Raw genomic sequence first — 17,733 nt, 5'->3', positions numbered from 1 at the left:
GCAGTAGAGCGGACCTGCTCTAGCTCGGCTGCTTCTGCCGAAGCCCGAGCGGAGAGCTGCTACTGCGCATTTACAAACGCCTACAAGCCCTGACAAGGAGATCTTTGGGGGGTCCCATCACTGGATCCCCTCTACTGAGAAGGAAGGTGGAAGCCTCTTTAAGATCAAGAGGCTTCCCCCTCCCATGTTTAAGTACCCCCCAGGGGCACTTTTTTTGAGGTCTGAAGTATTCAGGGCAGCACAGTAAGCATCAAACGAGGGGGAGCCCAGCTTTTTGGAGGCAGGAAAGGACCAGGACAAGAGCAGACAGGCAATTAAGTGGCAGGCAAACCTATCGCGTACCACCTGGCCAACAACAAAGTACCACCGGTGGTACGCGTACCACAGGTTGCAAAGCCCTGGTCTAGAGCACCAAAATGAGAAGATACGCCCCTATGTAAGAACACAGGTTATTATGAACTATTTTTTATTGCAGTGAAAAGTGATGATGATGATGCTGATGTGAAGCCAGCAAAGTGTCACGGTAACCAAGGGAAGGGTAGTGATGACGGTAAGGACCCAAGGAGGCCGAAGCGACCACGCACAATACTCACAACGCAACAGAGAAGGGCATTTAAAGCATCATTTGAGGTGTCCTCAAAACCTTGCAGGAAGGTGGGTATTTTTGTTTAATGCGGGCTTTCAGTCAACAGTTACATTTTACATGAATCACTACATCACATATCAGCACTACCAAATCATGCTATTATTTTGAGTAAAAATGTCCTCCTTTCTTACTATGTCTAAAAATATTGATACCATTACAAAGCTATTAGAATGGTAATCACGTATTTATTCCCCCATTTCCCTACACCTGTGCTTTTTGCACACATGATGCAAGAATCAATGCAGGAGTTGGATGAATATTCAGATGATAATGAATATTAAATGATAGGTTCATGTTTTCAATAGATTAGTATATTGAAGCTAACATCTTATCTGTTAAAATATCTAATAATAATTCTAACTAATAATTAAATAAATAATTGCATAGCACTTTTCTCCTGTTGGATTAAACGTTCTTGAGAGCTGCAGCCACTAGAGGCGCACTTGGGAGGTAGTAGGATAGGGGGTCTTACCCAATGACGTCTTTATGAGTAGGTACTGGCTTCAGCCATATTTGAGAGTGTTTGACGTGTTCAAGTGAGTCTATCACTATGTTAGTGTACAGTTGGTTTATATATGTGGGTAGTGCAGAGATTAAAATGAACCTGAGGTGGACATAGAGGCTACCATATTTATTTCTTTTTAAACAATACAATTTGCTTGGCAGTCCTGCTGATCTATCTGGTATCAATAGGGTCTGACTCAAACACCTGAAACAAGCATGCAGCAAATCTAGTCGGACTTCAGTCAGAGCACCTGGTGTGCATGCTTGTTCATGGTCTAAGCAAATAGTATTAGAGATAGAGGATCAAGCGGAAAGCCAGGCAATTGTTCTAAATTAAATAAATATGACAGCCGCCATATCGCTCTCACCTCTTGTCCCCTCTAATGCTGGGAATACACAGTGAGATTTTTCAGCAGATTTGCTGTTTGATCGATTTTCCGAATGATTTTCCAATTGTTTTTCTGATTGATTTCCATTCACTTGTATGAGAAATCAATCAGAAAAAAATCAGATTGGACCTGTCCAAAATTATCTATCGAACCATCTATCTGCCAAAAAATCTTATGGAGTATTCCCAGCATAAGTCTGGACTTCTTGATAAGGTAAAGTTAGTAGAGAAAATAGGAGCAAGTCCCTTGGACATCCGCTGGGCTCCAAGCACCCATCTAAGTTCCCTTGTGGGTGTTACAACTCGAGGCAGGAGTTCTTTATCGCTCTACCACCCCCGCAAACTGTCAGTAGCTGGCAAAAAAACACTAAATCCGCAATAGAGGCATTATGGTCATGGAGGCACTTAGCGGCTTGAAATGACATGGCTGGATTGTAGATGGTTGGCAAGTCCCCAAGGACCAGATAATTGTAAACCTTGTAAGGATACATATGCAGTCTTAGTGGAATTTATTTAGAGCTTATTTAGAGCTTGTTCCTTTACTACAGATGTTCTTTAAAGATAATCTGTAAGGAAAAAAGTGCCCTATGGGGTACTTACCTCAGGAAAGGGAAGCCTCTGGGTCCTAATGTGGCTTCCACATTCTCTTCAGACTCAGGGATCCAGCACTGTCCGCCACCAAAAATCCTCAGACAACTTTGTCGGTGGGCAACGCAGTCGACTAACGGTGCAGGCGACTTGTGCCTGCTCAGTAGAGCGGACCCGATCGGACTTGGCGCAGGAGCACGGATAGGTAAATATTGCTGCATGTTGTTCAGGGATTGCAAGCGCTGAATCCAGGAGGCTGAAGAGGACGGGGGAAGCCTCATTAGGATCCAGAGGCTTCCTCCTCCCAAGGTAAATATCCAATTTGGGCACTTTTTCCTTACAACTTCTCTTTAACAACCAATCAGAAATCAGTGTTCGGTAGTGTTTTTACTTCCAGTTCCCACTGCTAAAATCTGATTGGTTTCCTTGGTCAATAACAGTCCCCTGCTTTTGCTACCATGTTATTGGAATAGTTTAGAGGTGTACTGTGTGCATAACATATAATATATTAATGATGATTAAAGTACATCTAAATGACAGTTTTCTCTTCATTCTACAGGTCAGAGAGACCTTAGCAGCAGAAACAGGCCTTAGTGTAAGAGTCGTCCAAGTCTGGTTCCAGAACCAAAGGGCAAAGGTAAATGTCATTATTTTCTGCTAATGCCATTGGTTATTCTGAACAGCTTGTTTTTCAGTATAAAGCTTTGCCATCGGTATCTCCTATTAGTGGAAAGGAATTAATTTCTCCATTTACTGATCTGTTTAACAGATGAAGAAACTAGCACGGAGGCATCAGCAACAGCAAGAACAACAAAATTCACAGAGACTTGGTCAAGGTAACTAAACTTCTACTTTCACTTATGTTTCTAACTTTAGCTTAACCTCATTATAATGTATGATTTATTTTTATGACTATTAATGTCAATAGCCTTTCAATGTCATCATCCCTAGCAGGGCCAGATGTACAAGGCACTGTAGGCATGTGCCTACAGGCACCTGATGATGGTAAGGTGGCTCACTCCCCCGCCCTGAGTGCTACCCTCTCTCCTTCCCTATGCATAGTCCTGAGCAGAATGTAAATGAGAGATTACTCACCCAGCTCTTGGTGCTCCACTGACAAGATCTCCCTTCAGTCGGGGGCTCCGCTAGCTAAATAATACTGAGGGTTCCTCTAGTTACCTAATGCTAAGTAAAAACCTGTAGCTATGATGGGCAAGGGAAGTAAGATAAAAGTGACAGCGAGGCCAGCCAGCACACTTGCAGTGCGGTTCGGTGGGGGTTTGTAAGTTTATGGAGGGCAAAGTCTAGGGTTCCAAGATATCTGTGCCTATAGGCTACTGTTATGTATATCCAGGCCTGATCCCTAGTTACCATTAGTACAGTTTTCTTTAAAATATACTGATTCCTTAAAGGAATTATCAGGCAAAAAAAAATGAGTTTCACTTACCTGGGGCTTCTACCAGCCACATGCAGCCATCCTGTGCCCTCGTAGTTACTCACTGCTGCTCCAGTCCCCCGCCCCCAGCTAGTTTCGTTTCTGCCAACTTCGGGGTCGGCGGGCCGCATTCCCACTGGTGCAGGAACATTAACACATGCGTTTTTATGCGTTACTGGTTCAACGCGTACATTTTTACGTGTTGAACCAGTAATGCGTAAACTTGTCAGAATATGAATATGGATGCTTTCATTGCCTTCTTGTTTGGCACTGTCATTTTTATACAAGTGACTTTCTGCCAGTTGATTGTCTGCATGCTTCTTCTAAATAAGTGAAACATAGATCTGAATGGCATCCTGCACCTTTTAAATAATGTTATCCTACTGACGACTAGACATCAACAAGTGGCTTGTTTCTTCTTCTAGGGTTTCCCTGTCACTTTATCTCTAGTCTGTGTTTCCAGTTTCTTGGTTTTTCATCGCCTATGTATGTTTACCGCAAAACTTTTAAGAGGAAAGAAGCAGAGAGTGTGCATTCCAATAAGCTTGTCCAACCACAAGCAGTTCAATAAAATAGCATAATTCTTTATTCATATAAATCAATAATTAGAGGCATAGGTTATTAAAAATGTGCCAAGTTGCCAACTCATCACACACACAACTAATCCATACACACAATGGTTTTGTTGCCTTGAGGAGCTCCTATGTATGTTAACTGCTGTCTCTATCTGTGTCTCCACCCATCTCACACCTGTGGCCTATGTCCTAATTACCCTAGTATTTAGCTTCCAGGATGCACTGCTGCTCCATCAATTTAACTAGCAGACCATTCAGCAGCATCAGGCTAGCCACACAGGTAAAACTAATCGTTTTAAAATTATTAAAAATAATAAAAAACACTAGTGCACATGAGAGGCGGGGCCTCGGGCTCTGCCACCACCCAGGAACCCCACAGTAGGGGGGCACCACGTGCAGGGATCCCTCTCAAAAGCCCCCCTCCCTACCACTAGGAGCTGCAAAAGTAAGATTAAAATTTAAAAAAAAAACATTGGGGCACATAAGTAGGGATGATCGGAACAAACAAATTCCGTTCCGCCAGAATTCGCGGATTCCGCCAGAGCTAAATTTTGTCGCTATGAGAATTCCGTCGGAGTTTTACGAATTTCCGCGGAGTTCCGGATTCTGGTGGAAATATTATAATAATCGCAAATGGAACCTTGTTTATGCTATATAGTAGCCCATAGACCCTATTGACTGTTCCCTTAGTCCTTTTCCTCCCTCCTCCCTCATCCCTCCCTCCCTCCTCCCAGAGGGAGGAGGGTCTCGTCTTCCAGGGAATTATATTATTTCAAAAGCCAGCTTACATACCTTGCCCGGGAATTGAACCCAGGTCTAGTGCTTGGTAGGCAGCTCTCTTCACCACTACACCACAGCCAACACTACATGCTGAAGCCAGCCTAGCATGTACCATTATGATATATCCAAGAGAAACATGAGCTTGCTTAGGGATTTGTAGGATTTTAAAAGCCAACTCACATACATTGGCCAGGCCCAGGAATTGAACCCAGGCCTACCTCTCTGTAGGCTGCTATCCTAACCATTATACCACCAACACAACACACTACAATGCTACATGCTGAAGCCAGCCTAGCATGTACCATTATGATATATCCAAGAGAAAAATTAGCTTGCTTAGGGATTTGTAGGATTTTAAAAGTATTTTTACTATTTTTTCATACACCATAAGTTCTTTATGAACCTTAATCCAGTGTCCTACCTTATGGATCAGCACACCATTATGCATTGTTGCTTCATTTCATCTCACAAATGTTCTGCTGCTGTCATATTTAAGTAGCGCACACCCTTTCACATTCACACTGCTACTCTCCTTTGCTCGAACCATGATCTAACTATGCTACCTCTCATCCTCCTCCCTTTTCTTTGTCCATTGAGCAGAACACACTGATTGGCAGACTGCTGAGCAGTGTGTATCAGGGGCGGGTGAGGCAGAGGCGAGCAAGTCTCCAGCCTCAGGGCGGAGTGTAAGAGGGGGCGCACAACTCACTCAGGCTCAGCTATCATTCCCCTATTGTGTTTGAAACAGAGAGAAATAAGAAAATGGGATACATGGCAGTAACTGCAAGCCAGATAACTAGAGATTAAGGTGTTTGGGGGGGGGAGGGGTGTCTTCAGTGCTTCCTTGTTGATCAGGGAAGCGAGTCATTATATTAAGGGACAATAGGAATGTGTTAGAGGGTGAAGGGTTGGAGCTAAAGCATCTTTTTCATGAAAAGTCAAAGGCTGGTAGTTCACCGGCCAGTGTCTCTGGAATAATGGCTCATTTTGATTTGCCGTTTTCACAGCAGGTAACCTATGAAGTTGTATTTTCATAATATGCTGAGTCTCAATTTCTCAGGATTTTAGCTGTTGTTGTGTGTTATTTGCAGGTACCGAAAAAAAGGTTTTGCCATAGATCCATTTCTGTGTAACCAAGGAGCCTATATTGATGTTAGGTCTATAGGGCAACATTTCATGCAGTCCACATACCCTATAAGTAGTAGTGGGGGGGGGGGGGGGGGGTGAGACACAACTCCAAACCAGAAGTCAAAGCTTTGATGTAATGTGGGCTATAGAGCTTTAAAGAATTCCTCGGCACCCATAAAAGGATTTAATGTACTTTATGTCTACATAGAGTCCACATTTGATGTCACATAAAATAGCTTGTGGCTGCTTTGGGTGAGAGTTGCCAGTGCAGGCATTCTTCAGTGTCTCCTGCTGCCTTTCTAGCAGTCACTTACTGTACAATGCATCTCTACTACTGTAGATCCAACGCAGGAAGACACCTTTGGGTCATCTTCCACCCTCCTCTTTTCATAGGACAGTACAAGCTGCTTGAAGGAAATCTGAGCAGGACTGGATAACGTTTTTTTGGTTGACAAAAGTCACCAATGTGCACATAGCTTAAGAAATTTACGAAACCGTTGTGGTTTGTGCACACAAGTGGTATTGTCAATTTAGAGGTTCATGTTAACATCTCTGTTGTATTTTATGGAACATTACTGTAGATGTTATGTGTCTTCCACAATTATAAAAAACACCTATACTGTCATCTAATTGTCATGATAGAGATATGAACTTTTAAATATGCTTTGTTATATGTATGACCTGTAGAAGCCTGGAAATGTATTGATAAAATCAGATCCTGCTCCCTTTAGCCACTAGGGTTCAGTGTTGGGAAACAGGTAACAGACCTGCTTCTTCACTGTAATAGAAAACTTGTCACCAAACAGTGAACTCTAGTGGCAGGAGGAGCTGGCTGTTATAGGTCCCATATGGTTTCTGCATTATGTTACTGTTCTTAACTTCTTAAAAATCCAAGGCTGTACTTAATAACTCCAAGTAATTTATTGATAAGCATCAAAAACTCTTAAATGATGCCTCAATAAATTTAATTGGAGTCAGATATGTTGTAAGATCTTTCCTAAGTTTAACGTTTTAAGCTTGACTAGTTGCCAAAGGGGGCTTTTCTGCAGGATCCCTGTTTTAATGCATGTGAGGCACATCACTAACTTTAACTATAACCAAACTTGCAGTAAAAACTCCATAAATCTTTCTGATCTGTCAGGCTGCCTTAAACTAACAAAATAAAATTTAAATCCAGCCCAGAATTGAAATGTTTCCCAAACTTTATCCGTCCTAACTTTGAATGTAATCCAGCCTCTTTGTAGAGCCTTAATTCTCACTTATAGCCTACTAAATCTTTAAACCAAGCAGTCTGCAAAATCCTAAACGATAGAAAAGTCCTATCCAACCAATTAAACCTCCACTGAAAACAAGTTCTGTTTCATGCATATTCCCTAACCCATCCCACGGATGGTCATAATTCCTTGAAATAACCGGGATTGAACTAATGATTCTAGATCTGATGCTCCATGTCTTAAACCATGTTTCAAATTTTGAATAAAATATCGAGCATGACTCTTGCTAATCTATCTATATATCTATATAATCTCTCTTTAAGTCTGTCACAGTGGTTTCTATTTCCATCCTGTAAAACTTAAAAAGAAACTCTACCTTTGTAGCAAATATAGAATTGTAAAGCAGGGCAGTAATATAGCATTAAAATAGGTCATTGTTTCCTCTGTTGAAGGAGATGTACACACAGCTGTGTTTATGGAATGTAGGGCTCTACAGAGATTGTTCTTCTAACTGCACTCAGTGTACACATGAACTATGTGTTCCTGGATATGGTGACATTATCAAGGTGCGGTATATTCCCCAGCTATAGCTGGACCGAGATACATTCCGTTGACACAGCTAGGCTGTAATTGGTACAAGAAAAATGAGAAAATGGATAATTAAAGTGAACCCGAGGTGGCTGGAAAAAAAAAAAGTTAGATGCTTACCTAGGTAGAGGGAAGCCAGATAGTCCAGATGATGCCTGTGTCCTCCTAGTCCCCACCACTGTCACACAAGGACCTACTAAATATATCCAACAAGCGCTTGTCTGATGTGTCCTCACGACCATGCTTCCTGCTGTGTACAAGCACAGCCATACTGTGCCAACACAAGTACGAGTGAGCCTGCACAGTAAGCCGAAGCCGAGGGTCCTGGCCAGTGGCGGTGGGGTCAAGGAGGACATGAGAAGTCTACTTATTTTCTTGCCACCTCAGATTTTCTTTAAAGTGTCATGATATATATGCAGCATATTCTACTGTCCTGTTCCGAAACATGACAAATTTAGATAGGCATTGTGATTTTTATAGGTATTTGCAAGAAAGAAAAAAATGTGTTTCAGATAATTGAGGTCTATTTGACATCAAACATTCCATAGGTACCATAAGAAATGACTTATCAGACAAATGATAGACAGATGACAAACTTTGCAGGGCTGAGTGCATTAATGTGGCTCCTTGTCACCCGTCAGAGGTCATGTCCAGCCGCATGGAAGGGATGATGACCTCATACACCCCTCTGGCCCCCCCTCAGCAACAGATCGTCTCGATGGATCAGAACAACTACAGCACAGACCCCTTCCAGCAAGGACTCACCCCTCCTCAAATGCCAGGTGACCACATGAATCCTTATGGTAAGCTGCGTGCACCCTGTACAGTAAGACAGAGCATAGCCATTCAGCCAGATTGTAGCATGACATTGCTTGCTTTTATCTTGAAAACTGTGATCATTGCATTCAATTTATATGTACACATTGGCCCTTATTCAATTTCCTTTTTCTCCCGAGTTTTCTCCTTGGTGATATTCTCACATCTTATCAATAAAATGCCTTTTAAGCCTTCAGCAAGCAAAAAAATACTCAGAATCATTTTGACGGTACTTTTTTGCATACTTTTTGGTACTTTTTGAATTGCAGAATGATGAAGTTGAAAAAGTATCTCCTGGGAGAAAACTTAGGAGAAAAGTGAATTGCATAAGGACCCTTATGCCTTTACTACATGAGATGCCTGCCCACATACCTTATATAAAGCTTAAATAAATAAGTGTTATAATGACGTCTTAATTGGTTTTCAAGTGTCCCTTTTTTCCCCAATATAAAGAAGTAATCTTACATTTGTTTGATTTAGATTGAATTTAGGGAAAAAACAGCTAAGATAAGGAAAAGTATTTTGTGTCACAAATCTAACTTTACTTCATTATGCTTGAAAAACATGAATGGGCTACTTCAAACTTTCATGAGTCTGCTGCTTTCTGTAGTAAGATTGAAAAAAATATTTTAATTGCCAACACATCAAAAGAGTGTGGAAGAGCATGAAAATTGTTCTTGGTTCCTACTTATTAAATTAATGTAACTATGAATGGTCTTATGCTTAGTGGTTTTCAAACCCATGGCGCAGAGAAGCAATTTAAACATCCTGCAAATTCCCAGCTAAGGACTTCAGAGAACTTACTAATTTTATTTTATTAATGAATAATACACCAACCATTAAAACCATTCTCCTAGAAGCAAGGACACCTGCATATATCAAGAAAACGCTTATGTTAGGGTTGATCTACTAAACTTGGTGAAAGAGGAGAACAAGATAAGAAGAAGCAAACCTGAGCTTTTTTTTTTTTTTTTAATTGTTGGCAGCTAGGTGGCACCAATTCCTCCGGGTTTGCCCATTTGGGGTATACCATTTATTAGCTCACACACTTAACATACCAATACATTGATTTGGGATTCCTCAAGTGGCTGGCCAAGTTAAAGTAGATTTCACAATTATATAAACATTAAACACAGTCTCTAAAGTTGCCCAAACATCAGTCAACTTGGAAACCGATCGAGCATCTGATTTGATAATTATTATCGAATCAGATGCAAATTGGTGCCACTACAAGCATGCCAGATCAACTATTCGAAAAATTTCATCCCAAATTGTTGATCGGGCATGCTTGTGGTGGTAACCATGCCCGTTCAACTAGTGATTGAGTCCCCAGTCTTACTCCTGGCCAGTAGAGTAAAAAATTACACCTCCTTAGCAGTTTGTAGCAATTTATTGAAATTGAAAAAAGCCTACTCCTGGCCAGGACTTCATCTGCATGGACCTTCTATGTTCGTCCCATTTTTGTGGGCGTTTCCACTGAATACTCGTTTTTTTCTCCACATCCCAAAATATACTGATTATGTAACTGCCTTATCTGCAAAACTGGAGCTTTTTTACCGGCTCCCCACAAACAAAATGTTTTACTTATAGATGCGGTCAGCTACATCTTTAAATATTGGTTGTCCACATATAGAATAGCAGTGCTGGCACCACCTATCCACATGGAAGCCAGAAAGCAGTAATTCGCTTTTTTACAATCAAAATTCCACATCAGGTGACACTGCTGTCCAATTGGACTGCAGGTTTTCACTTGGATATGCTTCACTGTCTGGCCCACAAATACTTCTACATCATTTTATGTATACTCCGGCCCCTTAGCAGTCTGAAATATGTTGACACGGCCCTCGACTCAAAACGTTTGGGGACCCCTGATCTAGGCTGTGTGATAGAGATATTATATTGTGAGCTGCTTTGAAGGACAGTCAGAGTCATGACATAGGTGCACTCTGTAAAAGAACAAGGAAAATAACACTGTAAAAATTATAATGTTAATACTAATAACAGCCCAATGGGTGTTGGAAACATTTATCACCTAAAGGTAGACACGTCTAAAAAAAATCTACATCAGGCTTGATGGAACACTTGTTTTCTCCAGTTTTCTTCAGCTTTAGTAAACCATCCGTGTTATGTCTACTTATGCCTGGGATTTTTTATTTTTTTTTTGCCTGCATGCAGTTTCCCTTTATTTTAGATGTATGGTTTAAATGGTTTGTATATTCTTTAGTAATAAAGTATATGATGTCTCCAGTTAGTGCAGACATCGCAAGGCAAATTTATTATTACTCAATTCTTTGGGTTCAAAAACCCATAAGGGAAACCAAATTTGCAGCTGTATCGAAAACCGATAGTTACTTAATCAACCATTTACTTTATCAAGGTGCAAGAATAACTGTTGCAGTAATAACCTATCCCACTTAATTGCCATCAGTATTATTTCTTCTGAAAATGGCCAATTTTCTAATAATTAAGCACACAAAGACAAATTAAATTACAGAGCATGCAAAAGGTAGAATGTTAAATGATAAACATAATGTACCAAATGAAAAAGCGAGGAATTAAACACATAGACATTAGTTGCAAAAACATGCTTAAAGAGACTCTGAAGCGAGTCTAAACTTTTTTAACTTCACTTTTTTAACTTGTATTCATGTTAAGCACTATAAGCCCTGCTAAACCACCACATCCCAGCGGCAAAACGAGGAGTTTTTACCCCCCAAATTCCCTCTGCAAAATCCACGACTTTCTTGGTCGTGGATTTTGCTGCTCATGGAGGCAGAGCTTTGAGCTGCAGCTCTGCCTCCATGCGCAGCAACCTGCCTGTGGTTCTCAGCCTCTCCCCGCCCCTCTCAGTGAAGGAATATTGAGAGGGGCGGGGAGAGGTAGTGATCAGCGGGGATTGACGGGCAGAGCTACAGCCCTAAGCTCTGCCTCAGGCAGGAAGCGCTCCCCAGACCTGGCAGAGGGGATTTGGGGGGTATAAACCATGTGGCAGTTTAGCAGGGTGCTTAACATGAATACAAGTTAAAAAAGTGAATTTAGACTCGCTTCAGAGTCTCTTTAATACCTGCCATTTTTGTTAAAGGAGTACAGTCAATTTTCGCAAGTAGTGAGCTATAGTCTATTTTGTTTTCCAGGAAAATTTAGCGAAGTGGGCTGCATTCCTCAATTTAAATCAGTCATTGTTGAGAAATGGCCTAGATATTGCTGGTAAACTGTATTTTGGGAGGGTGGGAGGGTGATGCTCAGAAACAAATTATTCATCCGTAACTAGTTGGTTGTACACACTCTTATTTAACAGACTTAATAAGATAAACCATGAAAAATATTAAGGTGGCCATACACTACACGACTTAGTGGGTGATCAACCACCCAATGTGATAATTATCGGATCAGATGAAAATCGGTGCTGCCAAGAGCATGCCCAATCGATGATGTGACCAATTTTGGGCCAAAATTGGTCTCATGTATTGATCTGACATGCTGCAAAATGGCAAAATCGTAGTTGATTCGGTGTGTGGAGGTAATGACGAGCAATATCGGGACAAGCAATGAACGTAAAGAACCCCTTGCCACTGCCCCCCTAGTGCATAAATGTGCACCCCATGTGTGCATTTATACATTACCTGTCCTATGTCGCCTACCGCACGATGCCCCACGGTCATCTGCTTCCTCCTCTTCCATTTGCGCTTCACATGTTGCCGGCATATAGCATGTCACACATGCCACATGCTAAACGCCGGCGGTGTGAGGTGCAAATGGAGCAGTGGAAAATAAACATAGGACAGGTAAAATACAAATGCACACACAGGGATGCGGCCGATTCCCAAGAGATTTCATGCTGAAATGCTAGTAGTAAAAATGTTTCTACCTACATATGCTGAAATGCTGAAATCGATTGGGAATCGGCCTGCGGGGTATGTGCAGCCAACAGATCTCTCTCTAACCCGATTCAATCAGAGAAAGATCTATCTCTTGGTCGAATCTGCCCATCATCGCTACATGTATGGCTACCTTTAGGGCCGGTTCACACGGACGCTTGGCGGCGTCTACCGTCAAGCGTTCGGGACCCATCGGCTAAACTCTCCCATTCAAGTGAATAGGAGCGTTTAGCATTGCGCGGTTACCGTCGATTACCGTCGATTGCATAAACGCGGCGTTCTGATCCCGATTTAACGCATCGTTTCGGCCGTCCCTAGAAGCCGCATGCAACGTCCAGGGACGGCTAGCCGGCGCCGCCACCGAACGGGACGTCACAGGACGACGCGACTTCCTGGCCGCCCCAACGCCGCCTGCCGTCCGTGTGAACCGGCCCTAAGTCATTGTAATCAGCTGATAAGGCTAGAGAGTGCTTTGTTTAGAAGATGACAAGTAAATTGAAAAAAATCACTCCCTCCTCCCCTCTTCCTCTGAAATCTTTGGCTAGTAACCTCCTCCTGCCCAGACTGAGCTCCCATAAGCCCTGGCTATAGGGAATGCCCTATACACTATATGGTAGGAAGACATAATGCAATGAATAAAAGTTCTTCTCGGATCCACTTTAACTTATTATGTGTGATTAAATGCAAAGGTCACTTTAATGCATCTTGTTGACAACACAATGTGAGTAGGAATAGAAGGCGTATCCCTTGATGTGTCTTCTAATGTGTGAATGCAAGACCTATATGACATAAAATATAACTAAAAAACAGATGAAGTGTAAAACAGATAAGGACATACTAAAACTAAGAGGTATTCACACAAAACAGGATGGAGATGGAAGCACTGCCACAGACAAAGGAAAAGAGACATATTTAATGTTGATGCTCAGTGGATAAGTTTAAACAACGCCAATTTGCCTCCCTTTTTGGAGACTTTATGGATCATCCAATTATATAAAGATATCATGAAGGATTATAAAAAAGACCCCTTTACCAGTTCACAAATTCAAAAATAAAAACAAATTTTGGTAAACGTCACAGATAAGCATGATCAGTTGGATTCTGAGATATCTGCCCCCAAGTTAGTATAACACATAACACATTATTCAAGAAATCATTAAATCCTGTCAATATTTTAAGTATGTTCAACTACATTTATGTTTGTCTACCACAGTATAGCAGACATTATTCCACAGTGAAAGAAAAAATAGAGATGGCTTCAAGATTTTGCATGTAGCACAAACAACATTTGCAACAGACATGTTGAAAAATGTAAATACTGGTTAGAAAATTGAAGAGGAACCATAATGCTATGTAGTAGAATGTATTAAATGTAATCCCGCCCTCCTAGTGATGCTTAGCCTAGGCTGTGATGTCACACAGCCTTCTATCCCAGAGCAGTCTGGGAAACCAGGTTTTTGTTACTTCTCACTTCACCAAGGGGAAAAAAGGCCATGGTGCAACACCTTGCCAGCAGTGACGATGCCACCATCTGTGATCAATTGAAGAATGTAAATCAGAGTGAGGAAAGATTTTACATTGGGCAAATACTGACTAAATAATTTATAAATTAATATTGTAAAAATAGGTAATTTTATTCATTAAGTTGTATTAAGTAAAGTCCCTCTTTCATATTTATGTGCACATACACATTGCAAAAATGATTTTGCAGTGAACAAAATTATTAAAACATTTATAATTAAGGTGTTTTTCCTTACTTTTCACGCCTTACTTTTTGTTCCTCCACCCCAATTTAAAAAAAAAAGGGTTCACAAATCCTATCTGCTAATGTTTAAATTCCATTTACTGTATTTTTGGACCATGTGATTCAGCACCTTTCTCCTCCAAAATGTGGAGAAAAAGTCACAGCAACATATGGACCGAATACAGGAAGTTCCCAACTTACGAATGCCCACCAAGTTGTTGCCATGTTGAGGACTCCCTATACTGTGCTCCCCCAGCTCTGGAGCAAATCGCAGCAGATGGAACAGTTCACCTGCTTCAGGTGTCTGCAGCAATCAGTGGTGTATTTTCTCCCTCAGAGCTTCCTCTAGTGTCGGCTGCTCCATATTGCATCATTACACACAACCAGCACTAGGGGAAGCCATGAAAGAGAGACAGTATCGCTGATCACTGCAGGCACCCACAGAGTAGGTGAGCTGCCACTTTTGCATTGAATTACTCTGCACAAGGTGCACAGGAGGGGAGAAGGACACTAGGTGGACAGAGGAGGAAACAAGTGGAACAGAGGAGGACACAAGTGGGACAGAGAAGGACACAAGGGTGACCGAGGAGGACACAAGGGGACACAAAAGGTAAAAGGGGTACGCAAGCGGTACAAGAGGTACAAGGGGGACACAAGGAGAATATAAGGCACACGGGGGACACAACAGGTACAATGGGGACATAATAATTGTGGGGGAGAAACAGGTATTTGTCCTCTAAATCTAGGTGCATCTTATGTTCAGGAGCGACTTTTGGTCCAAAAAATACGGTACTTAAATAGTAAACATGATTTGTAACTATTAATAACTCATAATTATCACTGTAGTGAAGCTCCAAAGAGTCAAGGAGGCTCCATACCATCCTTTGTCATATAAGGTATTGCTCTGAACCAAATCAATTCTACATTATGAATAGAATGCAGAGAAAAACAAAAACTGGGCAAAATTTTTGGTTCTATACTAAAATGTACAAAATAAGTAAGTCCTTGTGTTTTTTGGTTTAATTAATCTGCTGTCAACTAAGTGATCAACAGCTGCTGTCAACTAAGTGATCAACAGCTGCATTAAATTATTTGTTTTATTGTCCCAAAGTGTAAACAAATGCCTGACTGGTTGGCATCGGCGGCAGCTTTTAGAAATGGTTTGGAAAATGGATATTTCGTGAAAGTCTGAAAATTGGCATTTCCAACCATCTCTATCAGCTTCATCATGCCCTGTAAATGGCATTTGTGAGAGATCTTATCAGAGGCTTGATGATGATTCATAAGAAAGGGAATCTTCAACTGTTCAGACACCAAATTATAACACTGTCTATTTTTTACAGGCAATGATACAATCTTCCATGATATCGACAGTGATACCTCGTTAACAAGTCTCAGTGACTGCTTCCTAGCTTCTTCGGAAGTCAGCTCCATGCAGGCCCGAGTGGGAAATCCCATTGACCGATTGTACTCCATGCAGAGCTCCTACTTTGCTTCATGAGGGCCTCTTTCAGTTCCTTCCCTACCAAAAATAAAAAATAATAATAACAACAAAAGACATGGACCCTTACAGACAATTTACAGCCATATCTGTGCAGATGTCTTTCCTGAAGCTGAGCAGCAAACTACACTACAAGGCACAAGCAGCCTGAGCGGCCAGGCTCGAAGAAGTTGGGGAAAAAGCATGAGAGAGAACACCAGAAACTTTTTTTTTTCCATTTTAAAATAAGGCCCTTATTGTAAAAAATGGAAGAATACAGTATTTGTATAGAATTGTGTAAAAAAAATAGATTTTTTTCCCTCTAGAATAATGCAAAAATGAAGCCACTGTTAAAGGTTCTTCTTGTCTCCTCTAAACCTGCATGAGTGTCACCGTGATGTGGAATTAACAAATTTGAACTGTGAGAAGTTATTGTAAATGTGATGTTTAAACTATTTTTTTTTCTTTCTATATTTTTGGTTTGACTTTCTCCATAGTCAAGAAGGGTAGTTTTTAGTCATTATATCATACGAGCAGACAATGGCTTCTCAGAGTCATTGCCCATACAGGAAGGACTGCATGTATTTTTTTTTTCTGGAGAGAAATCCATTTTTTTTTTAAATTAATGGTCTTATGTTCTTTTAAGGTGCTTTAAAGATTTAAAACCGCAAAAAAGAAAAAATTAATTTAATAAAACGTACAACAGTAATAATGCATTGGATGCTTTAATCCTTCAATTTAAAATTGTAATCTCTCTTCTGTAAATGTTTAAGTTTCTTTGTTACTTATTTATTCTATATAGTCTTAAATATTTTCAGATTGGATAATTATGAAATATTACCTATGAATATTTTCTAGTACTGTATGCAGTTAGTAGGCAAAACAAGTAACATAAAGCTGATGACGAAACGTATGACATTATATTGGAAATCTGATCAGTCAGTCTACCTCACTAAGGACCATATCCTATTAACTTTTCTCCTGAGTTTTCTTCAAGGAGATATTTTTAAACTTTATCAATAAAGTACTTTTAAAATTCCCATCAAGGAAGAAATTACTAAAAAAAGTTTGACATGTATTGTTTACCTACTTTTTAGTGCCCTTTCAATTGTTAAATTCAGTTGTTAAATGCTGAAAAGTTATTTTTTAGATAAGAATAATGAAATATTATCTCCTTGGAGAAAACTTAGGAGAAAAGTTAATAGGCTATTATGGCCCATATGCAATTCACTTTTTCACCTGAGTTTTCTCCTAGGTGATATTTTTACAACTTGTAAATAAAATATATTTTAAATCACCAGCAGGCAAGAAAATACTCCAAATAATGTTGATAGTAGTTTTTGACTACTCTTTGGTACTTTTTTAATTTCAAAAAGCTGAAAAGTTATTTTAAATAAAAGTTAAAATATTATCTCCTAGGAGAAAACTCAGGAGAAAAAGTTAATTGCATATGGGCCTATGACCCTAAAGTTGATACAGATTGTACACATTATCACCTGGCAAGCATTTTCTTTCTGAACAGGGTGTATATCTGAGATTTGTATGCAACATTTAACATGATCTTGCTTCAAAAAAAGAAGAAGAAAGAAAAAAGAAGAATGTGTTTTTAAAAGGATTGCATAGCATTTTTATTATATTACTTTTATTTATGTACAAGGTTTAGCACTAAAACAAATAATTACATTTATCTCTAAAACACAACTAAATTAAGAGTGGCTTAAAGCAAACCTGAACTGAAAAAAAAATGAGATAATTCATTGAACGTGTTTTTTAATGGTAGATACAACAATAGTAGCATGGAACAGAACTAATTTTTGAACACTTACAGTACAGGAAAACAGAAAAGGACTTTTTTGTAGGACTATTACTATCTGTACCAATGTTTATCTCATCATGGGATATGCCAGTTCATGTGCCCTTTAACCACTTGAGGACCCACCCTTTACCCCCCCTTAAGGACCAGCATTGA

The 17,733-nt window shown here is 40.3% G+C and overlaps 1 protein-coding gene across 1 annotated transcript in view; it reads left to right on the top strand.

Moving 5' to 3' along the window:
* Positions 1-16,459, top strand: part of LMX1B (LIM homeobox transcription factor 1 beta) — a 244,127-nt gene extending 227,668 nt beyond the window's left edge. The window contains exons 4-8 of the mRNA XM_068248170.1: positions 476-654; positions 2,686-2,763; positions 2,896-2,962; positions 8,488-8,649; positions 15,628-16,459. Of these exons, the coding sequence (XP_068104271.1) occupies positions 476-654; positions 2,686-2,763; positions 2,896-2,962; positions 8,488-8,649; positions 15,628-15,785 (644 nt within the window). The 3' untranslated portion in view covers positions 15,786-16,459. The remainder of the gene's footprint in view (positions 1-475; positions 655-2,685; positions 2,764-2,895; positions 2,963-8,487; positions 8,650-15,627) is intronic.
* Positions 16,460-17,733: the final 1,274 nt, after the last annotated feature.

The sequence above is a fragment of the Hyperolius riggenbachi genome, chromosome 8, assembly GCF_040937935.1.
Source record: "Hyperolius riggenbachi isolate aHypRig1 chromosome 8, aHypRig1.pri, whole genome shotgun sequence".
Lineage (NCBI taxonomy): Eukaryota > Metazoa > Chordata > Amphibia > Anura > Hyperoliidae > Hyperolius > Hyperolius riggenbachi.
This window is presented reverse-complemented; position numbering and strand designations above follow the sequence as displayed.